Source organism: Heptranchias perlo, chromosome 23, assembly GCF_035084215.1.
Source record: "Heptranchias perlo isolate sHepPer1 chromosome 23, sHepPer1.hap1, whole genome shotgun sequence".
Lineage (NCBI taxonomy): Eukaryota > Metazoa > Chordata > Chondrichthyes > Hexanchiformes > Hexanchidae > Heptranchias > Heptranchias perlo.
This window is the reverse complement of record NC_090347.1, coordinates 43,387,356-43,401,150: the sequence shown is the minus strand read 5'-3', so window position 1 is coordinate 43,401,150 and position 13,795 is coordinate 43,387,356. Positions and strand designations below refer to the sequence as shown.

The following is a 13,795-nucleotide window of genomic DNA, read 5'->3' as shown; positions in this document are numbered from 1 at the left end:
TACATCATTGGCTGGATAGGAGGCAGAGAGTAATGGTGAACGGATATTTTTCTGACTGGAGAGAAGTACGCAGTGGGATTCCCCAGGGGTCGGTATTAGGAACATTGCTTTTCTTGTTATATTTAAATGACCTGGACTTGGGTCTATTCGTACAATTTTGAAGTTTGTGGATGATACAAAACTTGGCAATATAATAGATAGTGAGGAGGATAGTGTCAGACTTCAGAAGGACATAGACAGACTGGTGAAATGGGCAGACACGTGGCAAACGCAATTTAATGCGGATAAGTGTGAAGTGATGCACTTTGGGAGGAACAACATGGAAGGCAATATAATCTAAATGGTGCTATTTTGAGAGAGGTGCAAGAGCAAAAGGACCTGGGGGTACATATTCACAAATCTTTGAAGGTGGCAGGGCAAGTTGATAAGGTGGTTAAGAAAGCAAATGGGACACTTGACTTTGTAAATAGGGGCATTGAATACAAAAACAAGGAAGTCATGCTAAACCTTTACAAATCACTAATTAGGCCTCAGTTGGAGTATTGTGTACAATTCTGGGCACCTCACTTTAGGAAGGATGTCAAGACCTTGAAGAGGATACAGGGGAGGTTTACCAGGATAGTACCAGGGATAAGGGATTTCAGTTGTGTGGAGAGACTGGAGAAGCTGGGATTGTTCTCCTTAGCGCAGAGAAGGTTAAGGGGAGACCTAATAGAGGTATTCAAAATTATGAGGGATTTTACTAGAGCAAGTAGGGAGAAGCTGTTTCCTCTGGCAAGTGGGACAGTAACCAGAGGTCATAGATTTAAAATAATTGGCAAAAGAACTAGAGGGGAAATGAGGAGAATTTTTTTCACACAGTGGGTTGTTAAGATCTGGAACGTACTCCCTGAAAGGGTGGTGGAAGCAGATTCCAAAGGAACTTTCAAAAGGCAATTGGGTATGTAAGACCATAAGACCATAAGAGGTAGGAGCAGGAGTAGGCCATTCGGCCCCTCGAGCCTGCTCCGCCATTTAATGAGATCATGGCTGATCTGATTTTTACCTCAACTCCACTTTCCCGCCCTTTCCCCATATCATATTTTGATATATATTACTTGAAGAGGACTAATTTGCAGGGTTATGGGGAAAAAGCTGGGGTGTGGGACTAAATTGGAGAGCTCTTTCAAAGACCCGGCAGAGGCAAAACAGAATGAATGAACTTCTTCTGTGCTGTGAGATTCTATGATTCTACAATTCTAGCCCTGTTAGCAAATTGAAGCCCATGGGGTTAAAGGGACAGTGGCTGTGTGGATACGAAATTGGCTAGGGGTCAGAAAGCAGAGAGTAGTGGTGAACGGTTGATTTTCAGACTGGAGGGAAGTATACAGTGGTGTCCCCAGGGGTCAGTATTAGGACTACAGCTCTTTTTGATATATATTAATGACCTGGACTTGGGTAAATTAGTAAAATTTCAAAGTTTGCAGATGACATAAAACTCAGAAATGTAGTTAATAATGAGGAGGATAGTAGCAGACTTAAAGAGGACATAGACAAACTGGTAAAATGGGCAGACACATGGCAGATGAAATTTAACGCAGAGAAGTGTGAAGTGATACATTTTGGTAGGAAGAATGAGTAGATGCAATATAAACTAAATGGTACAATTTTAAAGGGAGTGCGGGAACAGAGAGATCTTGGGGTGTATGTACACAAATCATTGACGGTGCCAGGACAAGTTGAGAAGGTTGTTAAAAAAACATATGGGATCCTTGGCTTTATAAATAGAGGCATAGGGTTTTAAATTGGGCCGTGTAGAGGCACTACGTGGACTCCTAAGGACCCAAAATGGCGTCCGGAATGTGTGCACACTTCTAGTGTGACATTCACCAGGCGCCATATTGGTAAAGGTGTTTGCACACACGCAGATAACGAACACCGGCAGCATGTACAGTGAGGAGAATATGTGGTAGATCAGTGTGCAACACTGATTTAAAGGGACTGATGCAATTTTGGAACTCAATGCTCCAGCCAACGCACTTAACCTCACACAGCTGAACAGGTCTTAAACAGCATGGAGGACCCCCCCCCTCCCCCCCCCCCCACAACCAGCGCTATTTAAAGGGATCGCAGAAGTTACAGATTAGTTGCTAGATTATTGCTTCTGGCTGCTGCTGTATTTGTACCTGCTTTTGGAGGTCTCCCATACTTGAATACTGGGACTAGGGGAAATAGCCTAAAAATTAGAGCCAGGACTCGCAGGACTGAAGTTAAGAAACGTTTCTACACACAAAGGGTGGGAGAAGTTTGGAACACTGTTCTGCAAAAGGCAGTTGATGCTAGCTCAATTGTTAATTTCAAATCTGAGATTGATAGATTTTTGTTAGCCAAAGATATTAAGGGATGTGGGGCTAAGGTGGGTATAGGGAGTTAGGTCACAGATCAACCATGATCTCATTGAATGGCAGAACAGGCTCGAGGGGCTAAATGGCCTACTCCTGTTCCTATGTTCCTATAATAAAGTTTCAATACTCTACAGAGAGTGGGCTGGCTGGCTGATGGGCAACAGCAAGGGCACTGGCAGAGTGGCAGGGATGGGACAGGAATGCTGTCATCCTGACAGAGGACAACAGGTTCATGTTCCATGGAGCCACTGCAACTTGCTGCCTCCTGTTATGCGCCACCTTCTCCTGCAAGAAAGCGGGAAGTGTGTCGGTGAGTGTTCTGCAAGATGCTTGGGTGATGTGGCTGTCATGGTTGAATAGCTGCCAGTGTGTATGGGTGGGCGGCTTGCAACAGTGGTAATGTGTGAGAATGAGAGGAAGCATCTGATTGGAAGAATTGAGTACTGATTGAAAGAAGGTGATGGGGGGTGTAGTCCGTGGACCAGTGGATGCAGCTAGTGGTGCAGTTGATAGGAGACACCACTTGACAGTTGACCTCACTCACCTTAACCACTCGTGTCAAAGCATTGAACTTCTTCCTGCACTGCATCCATGTTCGTGATGCTATGCGCCCGGCATTGACTTCGTCCTCGGGAGCATATGTCTGAAGGGCCTCTTGCCTCCCCCCCCTATAGGATGCCCCTCCTTCTGACCACCTCTTGCACCAAGGCCTCTCGTGCATCATCAGAGAACCTTGGTGCACGCTGTCTCGCAGGCATGGTACAAACTCAGATCGACAGATTGGTGAGGTCTGACGTGCCGATTGGAGGATGTGGGATTTAGTAGTGCACAACCCTTATTCAATGCTTTAAAGTAACTCAACAGTTTGTAAACATAGGGACGGGACCTGCAAGTGTGTTTTACGTGTGCGATGTCTGATCTCTATTCAGACTTCGTTGAGATCCGTATCTTATATTTTGAAAATATAAGAGTCCCGCAAACGTTGAGCAGCCCAGTTGTTGCTCACTATATTGCAGCACAGATTCAATTCCCAATTGACTTCCACCACTTCCTGCAGCCACAATGCACCTTCCCTTTAAAAGGTGTAGGCTGCCTTTAAGTGGTGCTGGCCGCTCGCTGATATCTGGGCCCCCTGCTGGTGAGCAGCCACTCAACAGCGCAGGGAGGGCTGGCTGCACACAGCAATCATAGAAATCACCAGGCAGCACGTTACAAAAGCAAGGAGGTTATGCCAAACCTTCATAAAACACTGGTTAGGCCCCATATGGAATATTGTGTCCAATCCTGGGCACCACACTTTAGGAAGGCCTTAGAGAGGGTGCAGAAGAGATTTACTAGAATGGTACCAGGGATGAGGGACTTCAGTTGCGTGGAGAGACTGGAGAAGCTGGGGTTGTTCTCCTTAGAGCAGAGAAGGTTAAGGGGAGATTTGATAGAGGTGTTAAAAATCATGAAGAGTTTTGATAGAGTAAATAAGGAGAAATTGTTACCAGTGGCAGAAGGGTCGGTAACCAGAGGACACAGATTTAAGGTAATTGGCAAAAGAACCAGAGGCGACATGAGGAAAAAACATTTTATGCAGCGAGTTGTTATGATCTGGAATGCGCTGCCTGAAAGGGTGGTGGAAGCAGATTCAATAATAACTTTCAAAAGTGATTTTGCTAAATACTCGAAGGGGAAAAATTTGCAGGGCTATGGGGAAAGAGCAGGGGAGTGGGACTAATTGGATAGCTCTTTCAAAGAGCTGGCACAGGCAGGATGGGCCGAATGGCCTCCTTCTGAGCTGTATAATTCTATGATTCTATGATTCTAATTGTTTCTAAGTCTAATAATATGTTTCTCACAGACAAATGCGGCAACCATTTTGTACACAGCAAGATCCCACAAACAGCAATGAGATGAATGACCAATTAAGCTGTTTTTGGTGGTGTTAGTTGAAGAACAAGTGTTGGTCAGTATAGCGGGAGAACTTCCTGTTCTTCTATGAATAACAACATAAGAGGGGAGATGTTCGCTACGGGTGCCCTGAGGTGCATTGCACCTATGAGGCAATAGCTGCCCAGATTTTTCACTTGTAGCCCCGGGGGACTCCAGGCACAGGCCTGCCTCTTGACTGCCCAAGTGCCTGAAAAACTTAGAGGAAATCGGAGTGCAGCTGCAGGCCTAAGTGCCGAGACCAAAGCCCTGTTGCTGCTGCTTTTCACGGACCCATCACTGCATCACCAGAAGCGGTGGACAGAAAGATTAAAGGGGCCACAAGGGTCCCAGAGACAGGAACAATATTCCATTGAAGGCCTGGGCTGAGGTCTTCAGCAGGTAGGTCTTTGAGGGAAGGGAGGCCTCACCTGAGTGTCCCTCTTTCCATATTTAGAACATAAGAGATAGGAGCAGGAGTAGGCCATTTGGCCCCTCGAGCTGCTCCGCCATTTAATGAGATCATGGCTGATCTGATTTTTACCTTAACTCCACCTTCTCCTTTGACTCCCTTGCTGATCAAAAATTTGTCTAACTCTGCCTTGAATGTATTCAATGACTCAGCCTCCACAGTTTTTTGGGGTAAAGAATTCCAAAGATTCACGACCCTCTGGGAGAAGAAATTCCTCCTCATTTCCGTCTTAAATGGGCGACCCCTTATTCTGAGACTATGCCCCCTAGTTTTAGATTCCTCCATGAGGGGTAACATCCTCTCAGTATCTACCCTATCGAGTCCCCTCGCAATCTTGTATGTTTCAATAAGATCGCCTCTCATTCTTCTAAACTCCAATGAGTATAGACCCAACCTGTTCAATCTTTCCTCATAAGAAAACCCTTCCATATCCGGAATCAACCTAGTGAATCTTCTCTGAACTGCCTTCAATGCAAGTACGTCCTTCATTAAATAAGGGCATCAGAACTGTACGCAGTACTCCAGATGTGGTCTCACCAGCACCCTGTACAGTTGTAGCATGACTTCCCTGCTTTTATATTCCATCACCCTAGAAATAAAGGCCAATATTCCGTTTGCCTTCCGGATTACCTGCTGCACCTGTATGTTGACTTTTTGTGTTTCATGTACGAGGACACCCAGATCCCTCTGTACCGCAGCATTTTGTAGTATTTCTCCATTCAAATAATATTTTGCTTTTTAATTTTTCCTCCCAAAGTGGATGACTTCACATTTTCCCACATTATATTCCATCTGCCAAATTTTTGCCCATTCGCTTAACCTGTCAATATCCCTTTGCAGACACTTTGTGTCCTCATCGCAACTTGCTTTTTCACCTATCTTTGTATCATCAGCAAATTTGGCCACAAGACACTCTGTTCCTTCATCCAAGTCATTGATATAGATTGTAAATAGTTGAGGCCCCAGCACTGATCCCTGCAGCACCCCACTAGTTACAGATTGCCATTTTGAAAATGACCCTTTTATCCCGACTCTTTGTTTTCTGTTAGTTAGCCAATCCTCTATCCATGCCAGTATATTACCCCCAACACCATGAGCTCTTATCTTGAGCAGTAATCTTTTATGTGGCACCTACCCAACAATGTGGAAAATTGCCCAGGTATGTCCTGTCCATAAAAAGCAGGACAAATCCAATCCAGCCAATTACTGCCCCATCAGTCTACTCTCAATCATCAGCAAAGTGATGGAAGCTGTCGTTGACAGTGCTATCAAGTGGCACTTACTCACCAATGCTCAGTTTGGGTTCCGCCAGGACCACTTGGCTCCAGACCTCAATACAGCCTTGGTCCAAACAGGGACAAAAGAGCTGAATTCCAGAGGTGAGGTGAGAGCAACTGCCCTTGACGTCAAGGCAGCATTTGACCGAGTGTGGCACCAAGGAGCCCGAGTAAAATTGAAGTCAATGGGAATCAGGAGGAAATCTCTCCAGTGACTGGAGTCATACCTAGCACAAAGGAAGATGGTAGTGGTTGTTGGAGGCCAATCATCTCAGCCCTAGGACATTGCTGCAGGAGTTCCTCAGGGCAGTGTCCTTGGCCCAACCATCTTCAGCTGCTTCATCAATGACCTTCCCTCCATCATAAGGTCAGAAATAGGGATGTTCGCTGATGATTGCAGTGTTCAGTTCCATTCGCAACCCCTCAGATAATGAAGTAGTCCATGCCCGCATGCAGCAAGACCTGGGCAACATCCAGGATTGGGCTGATAAGTGGCAAGTAACATTCGTGCCAGACAGGTGCCAGGCAATGACCATCTCCAACAAGAGAGAGTCTAACCACCTCCCCTTGACATTCAACGGCATTACCATCGCCGAATCCCCCACCATCAACATCCTGGGGGTCACCATTGACCAGAAACTTAACTGGATCTGCTACATAAATACTGTGGCTACAAGAGCAGGTCAGAGGCTGGGTATTCTGCGGCGAGTGACTCACCTCCTGACTCCCCAAAGCCTTTCCACCATCTGCAAGGCACAGTTCAGGAGTGTGATGGAATACTCTCCACTTGCTTGGATGAGTGCAGCTCCAACAACACTCAAGAAGCTCGACACTATCCAGGACAAAGCAGCCCGCTTGATTGGCAGCCCATCCACCACCCTAAACGTTCACTCCCTTCACCACCAGCTCACAGTGGCTGCAGTGTGTACCATCCACAGGATGCACTGCAGCAACTCGCCAAGGCTTCTTCGACAGCACCTCCCAAACCCGCGACCTCTACCACCTAGAAGGACCAGGGCAGCAGGCATATGGGAACAACACCATCTGCACATTCCCCTCCAAGTCACACACCATCCCGACTTGGAAATATATCGCCGTTCCTTCATCGTCGCTGGGTCAAAATCCTGGAACTCACTACCTAACAGCACTGTGGGAGAACCTTCACCACATGGACAGCAGCGGTTCAAGAAGGCGGCTCACCACCACCTTCTCAAGGGCAATTAGGGATGGGCAATAAATGCTGGCTTTGCCAGTGATGCCCTCATCCCATGAACGAATAAAAAAACCTTATCGAATGCCTTTTGAAAATCCAAATATACCACATCCATTGGTTCCCCTTTATCCACCCTGCCCGTTACTTCCTCAAAGAACTCTAATAAATTTGTCAGACATGATTTCCCCTTCCTAAAATCATGTTGACTCTCCTTGATTTTATTTTGAGTCTCCAAATGTCCTGCTACTACTTCCTTAATAATGAATTCTAGCTTTTTCCCAATGACAGATGTTATGCTATTGGTCTATAGTTACCTGCTTTCTGTCTCACTCCCTTCTTGAATATGGGTGCCACGTTTGCGGTTTTCCAATCCGCTGGGACCTTTCCAGAATTTAGTGAATTCTGGAAGATTACAACCAATGCATCCACTATTTCTGTAGCCATTTCCTTTAAGACCCTCAGATGCAAGCCATCAGGTCCAGGGGACTTGTCAGCCTTTAGACCCATTAGTTTACGCACGGAGTGAGGGAGCACGGAGGAGCAGCTGTCGACGGAGTCTGGTCTCGACAGAATCTATAATTGGGAATTTGGTGAGTGAGGGGATTCGGTGCAGTAAGGGGTAAGGTGCATTTGATTGGACAGCAGATTAATTAATGATCTCAAAGTAAAGGATCCCTTGGGAAACAGTGATCATAACATGATAGAATTTCACATCCAGTTTGAGATCTTGGGTCTGAAACTACTGTATTAAACTTAAATAAGGGCAATTATAAAGGAATGAGGGTGGAATTGGCTAAAGTGGACTGGGTAAACAGATTAGATGGTATGATGGTGGATAAGCAGTGGCAAACATTTAAAAAGATATTTTATGACTCACAACAAAAATATATCCCTGTGAGGAGGAAAGACTCCACAAAAAGGGTGAACCAATCATGGCTAACTAAGGAAGTAAAGGATGGTATCAGGTTAAAAGAAAAAGCATACAACATGGCAAAGATTACTGGTAAGCCCGAAGATTGGGAAAACTTTAAAAACCTGCAAAGGGATGACTAAAAGAATAATAAAGAGGGAGAAAATAAATTATGAGAGTAAACTAGCAAGAAATATAAAAACTGACAGTAAAAGCTTCTACAAGTATATAAAAAGGAAGAGGGTAGCTAAAGTAAACACTGGTCCCTTCGAGGATGAGACTGGGGAAATAATAATGGAAAACAAGGAAATGGCAGAGGAATTGAACAGATATTTTGTATCTGTCTTCACAGTAGAAGACATTAATAACATACCAATAATAGTAGAAAATCAAGGGGCAAAGGGGAGGGAGGAACTAAAAACAATCACTATCACTAGAGAATAAGTACTAGGTAAACTAATGGGTCTAAAGGCTGACAAGTCCCCTGGACTCGATGGCTTGCATCTGAGGGTCTTAAAGGAAGTGGCTACAGAGATAGTGGATGCATTGGTTGTAATCTTCCAGAATTCACTAGATTCTGGAAAGGTCCCAGCGGATTGGAAAACCGCAAAAATTTACATAATTGTTGAGGCCGTTACAACTGCTGTCCTGGGCCTACCACCACCTCCCACCCATGGGGCCCAGGGAGTGACAGTTTGAAGGGCAGACAGGAGGGAAATGGGACCTGAAGCTGGAACCTGCCCTCTTGCCGGTATTTGCAAGCAGTGGGCAGGGATGGGGCAGCGGTCCCGATTTGGTCGGAGGGTGTAAAATCAAAGTCAGGGCAGAGAGGTGGCGATAGGTCTCACCATCACGGTTTTCCCTGATTTGGGGCAGGATAGCGGAGGAAAATGCAGGCCATAATTTTTGTGCTCCTTGAACAATTGTGAATTAAAGAAAGAGAAAAAGAAGGAAAGATCTTGCATTTCTATAGCACCTTTCACAACCACAGGATGTCCCAAAGCGCTTCACAGCCAATTAAGTAATTTGGAAGTGTGGTCACTGTTATAATGTAGGAAACATGGCAGCCAATTTGCGGACAGCAAGCTCCCACAAACAGTGATGTGATAATGATCAGATCATCTGGTTTTTTTAGTGATGTTGATTGAAGGATAAATATTGACCAGGTGACCGGGGAGAACTTCCCTGCTCTTCTTTGAAATAATGCCATGGGATCTTTTACGTCCACCTGAGAAGGCAGACTGGTTTAATGTCTCATCCGAAAGACGGCACCTTTCATCCGAAAGACAGTGCAGCATTCCCTCAGTACAGCAATGGAGTGTCAACCTAGGTTTTGTGATCAAGTGACTGGAGTGGGACTGAAACCCACGACCTTTTGACCCAGAGGAGAGATGCTATCACTGAGCCACGACTGACACCAGATTTAGATGCCCCTGCATTCCATGATTGCTGAGCAATTGGAGATCCGTTGAAAAATGTTATTTAAAATTGGTGTCACTAAAACAGATTATCACATTGTTGTTTGCGGGATCTTGCTGTGTGCAAATTGGCTGCCGCATTTCCTACATTACAACAGTGACTACACTTCAAAAGTATTTCTTTGTCTGTAAAGCACTTTGGGACGTCCTGAGGTTATGAAAGGCGCTTGATAAATGCAAATCCTTTCTTACTTTCTTTCTTTCGTATTGTAAGACATCATTGGTGCTTTGATGCTTAAAGAGATCAAAGCTGATCAGTGACATCATCTTCAAGGTTTGTGGTGGGACCTCAAAGGAAAAACATCCTTACAAATTAATGACTTGTTTGTGGTCTTCAGTTTTCTATTCGACATGGCTCTGTATGCAAAGCATGTGATTGGACTCTGTAAGAAACAATCTTACTTAATTACCACCAAGCATTGTGTTTCTAAGAACTTGCCAGGAGGGCTTACAAGAACCATGGATCCTGTCTTTTTAAACAGTCAATAATTCGTATAAAGCTTGATTATTAATAATGACAATATATTGCTGATCTTTCTGCTTCTCTATATTATTTTATCTGTAAATAAATATGTTTAGCCTGTATACAGTGGTCTCGCAGTATGGCATTTTCCCACCTCCCGGGGTGACAGAGAACAACATGGGCATCTCATATATTCTCTGTAAGTAACTCACTGTGATTCAAGTGGAAGAGAGTAGAGGGCATGAAAGGGGAGGAAACAAGATGATACAGAAGGAGAGAGATAGGCAGGAAAGAGCGGAGATTGGGGGAAAGGGATCGGAGGAGGACTAGGGTAATGAAGGCAAGGAGAGAGGGAGAAATGGAAGAGGGAAGGGAGAGGTGAGAGAAAGAGACGCAAGAGAATGAAGAAAGGAGTGAGGGGACGGGAAAGAGAGAGTGATATAATGGAATCCATCACTTGACTATTTGTCTTCACTGTGATTGTTCCTTGTATCAGGTAAGTTTGAGATTTCCAAAAGTAGATAAATATTTTTCATTGGTTATTTTGCCATTGATTCCAATTTAACAAAAAGAAAACAAATAACTGGTTAGTTGGAAATTCTGCTGCATTTGTACCTGTTTATTTGCAAAGCCTTTCTCCAGAATGTCTTCAGCAGTGTCCTCAAGCTCCCAGCCCCCAGTCCTTCGGTGTGTTTTGGCGATGTCCTGCTCTTTGTACATTGTCCATTTGCTCAGGTTCTCAATCGTTGGATGAGGAAGCAGTGTTTCAGAATCCAACCACGTCATATGTTCATGACTGAAATCCCCCCTCTGTGCCCAGTGAATCTCCCTCATATCCTGAAAATACTCATTATCTTGGCCACAGGTGACCTGTTGGCGAGGACCTGTTCTCAGATGGGACGGGAATGGTGGATCAGGATCCGGAAGGGCTAATTTTCTTTTATCCTGGTCTTTTCTCAATAGCTTGTTCACTAGCCTGTGTCTAGTGACTGTATCCTGGTAGTGAGGGGCATTCCTGGCTGTCCACACCCTGGCATCTTTTGGTTGTGGTTTTGAAGCCTTCCTCTCTGAATCACATTGCGTGGTGTCCCCTAGAGTGTGAAGTTTGTCTCTAAGTCTACTCTGTGGCTTCCCGACAACATCCATGTACAAGTAGTTTGGCTGGGCGGACACCGCTACCTTATAGGTTTGTGGGGTACCTCCACATGTTCTTTCACTTCTACAACTGGCTAAGACAGTTGCTTTCGATTTGACCAGGCGGTGTACTCGTGGGAGCACGATCGCGTATTTTGCATCATTATTACTGAATTTCTCCTCAACTTCACTCTGGCCCTCGGTCCGATGGCCCTTGTCCTGTCCATTGGTTTCCATTTCTGGCTCAAACTCTATGTCACCAGGCGCCGTTGCTTCAGTGCCTCCTGTACTGCTGGGGGCAGTGTGGTCTACTGCCAGTGACCAACAAGCTCCTTCCTCTTCCGCCTTCGTTTCACTCAGAGCCGCATCGGCGTTGCCGGGGGATTGACCCCCCCGGCCGACAAGCCCTATCGTACTAGTGATCCGAAGAGCCATTCGTCTACTGAAGCCGCCGGGTTTCCCATTTCCGTTCTTCCGCCTCGTGCTCAGTGTCTTTGAAATCCACTCCGTGGTTCCGATGACATTGGTCACGGTGACCAGTTTGGATCTAGATTTCAGGATCTTGGGGATCTGCCGGCAGATCCACCCTGTGACCCTGCGGATGGCGGAAAACCGCTGGCAAGGTTTCCCCTCGATCATGGTGCTCCCGGGTTCGGGCTCTGTGACATCTCCTGCCGTCGTGTTCTCCTCGGCCCTCTGAGTCCTAGCATTACGTTTCCTGATCGATGCCATTTTCACCTTTCCTACGACCTTTACAATCTTTTTCTTTCGAACCGGTGCCACCAGGTGCTGGGGGGATGGTAGCTGGTGCCCATCAGCGCAGCCTGCTGCATCCGAACAAGCACCAGCGATGCTCCCCATGCCTGTCTCTTCCTGTGGACTCTTTCCTGAGGTTTCATCGGTGGGCTTCTCCTGGACTGATGCACCTTGGCGGGCTTTACCGGTCTTGATAGCCACCGTTTCCTCTTGAGCCAAATCACCATCTTCTGCCGCTGGTGAAAGAGGCCGGTTTAATCGCGATCTGATGTCTCTGCGCTTGGTCCTGAGAGAGAGAATAAGGTGTGACTGATGGGAAAGGAGGTTGAGAGAAGGGATGGTTTTCACCTCAGTTGATTTCTCGAGGCTTTGCTCCTCACCAGACTTATCTCCCTGCTTTTCTCCAGCTTTCCTCTTCGCTGCTTCACACATCCGAGACTGATACTTGTGTTGAACTTGGACTTTCGAAAACTTTTCTCTGGTTTCAGACACCTGTTTGGCCTCTGCTTGGCCTGTGCTCACACTTTCTACTTTAGCTTTGACCTTCACTCCAACCAGAAGCTTCTTTTTCACATTCATCTGCAACATTCTTCTCTTGAGAGCTTCCTCTGCACCGCTGTCAGCTGCCTCCCATGATTTTGCCTGTTTTTCTGTTTTTCCTTCTTCGCTGCTTTTATCACCATCACTCTCTTCATCACCACCTCCCTGCTCATCCTCCTGTTCCTCACCGACACTTCCAGCACTATCTTTTGGATTGTGACTGATATTACCGATGTGCTGCTTGTTTTGACTTTCTCTCTCACTAGTTACCGAATTATCTTCTTCGTTGTCCTCACCACTGCTCCTTCTGTCCTCTTCTGTTGTTACTATTTTGTTAGCCACTCCCTCCTTCCCCTCCTCTTCAGTTCCAGTGTCCATCTTATCTCCTTCCTGCTCTGTGCTCTCACTGACAGTACTATGGTCACTATCTTTTCCCTTATCTTTTCTTTGGTGTATATCCCTCCTGGAGCTGGAACTGCCATTCCCCAGGTCAGTTATGGGCCCCTCGCTGTCAGTGCTGTCTTCACTGCTGCTTGACTCCTCGCTGGACTCCTCAGAACTCTCACTGTCTTCATCACTGGGATCATTGCTGATGCTCTTTCTGCCTCTTCCTGTTCTTCCTACTGGCCTTGTGTCAGACGTTCCACTTTTATCTTCACTTCCTTTGGTCTTCACCCTTTTAGCTGCCTTCTCCTCCTCTACACCAGACTTGCTGGCTTCATTTACTTCATTAGACTGCTGGGATTTCTTCCCATTATTCCCCTTATTCCTGACTTTATTTCCCTTTTCCTTACCCCTTCCTGTCGATGTGTGATCTTTGACTTTATCTCCCTCTGTCTTGCAGACCTTCCCCCCCTCACTCTTCTCCAACTCTTCTTCACTAACCCTCCTTCTCCTGGATTTCAGTCCCACTTTTCCTCTCTCTCTCTCTTTGCATTTTATGTCAGTAGTATTAGTTTCCTTCAGGTTCATTTTTTGAGACTCTCTTGTCTTGTCCAGCTGTGATATCCTCTTTCCTCTCATTTCTTTTATGTTTGGTTTCCCATCCCCTCCTCTCCCCATCATCTTCTCCTCCCCTCCTCTCCCCATTGTCTGCTCCTTCCCTCCTCTCCCCTTCATCTTCTCCTCCCCTCCTCTCCCCATCATCTTCTCCTCCCCTCCTCTCCCCATCATCTTCTCCTCCCCTCCTCTCCCCATTGTCTGCTCCTCCCCTCCTCTCCCCATTGTCTGCTCCTCCCCTCCTCTCCCCTTCAT

The 13,795-nt window shown here is 46.1% G+C and overlaps 1 protein-coding gene across 1 annotated transcript in view; it reads right to left on the bottom strand.

The window, feature by feature from the left end:
* LOC137341328 (unconventional myosin-XVB-like) overlaps nucleotides 1-13,564 on the bottom strand; it is a 372,666-nt gene extending 359,102 nt beyond the window's left edge. Inside the window, exons 1-2 of the mRNA XM_068004452.1 lie at nucleotides 10,727-13,564; nucleotides 9,841-9,936 (exon numbers count right to left, since the gene is read on the bottom strand). Of these exons, the coding sequence (XP_067860553.1) occupies nucleotides 9,841-9,936; nucleotides 10,727-13,564 (2,934 nt within the window). The remainder of the gene's footprint in view (nucleotides 1-9,840; nucleotides 9,937-10,726) is intronic.
* Nucleotides 13,565-13,795: the final 231 nt, after the last annotated feature.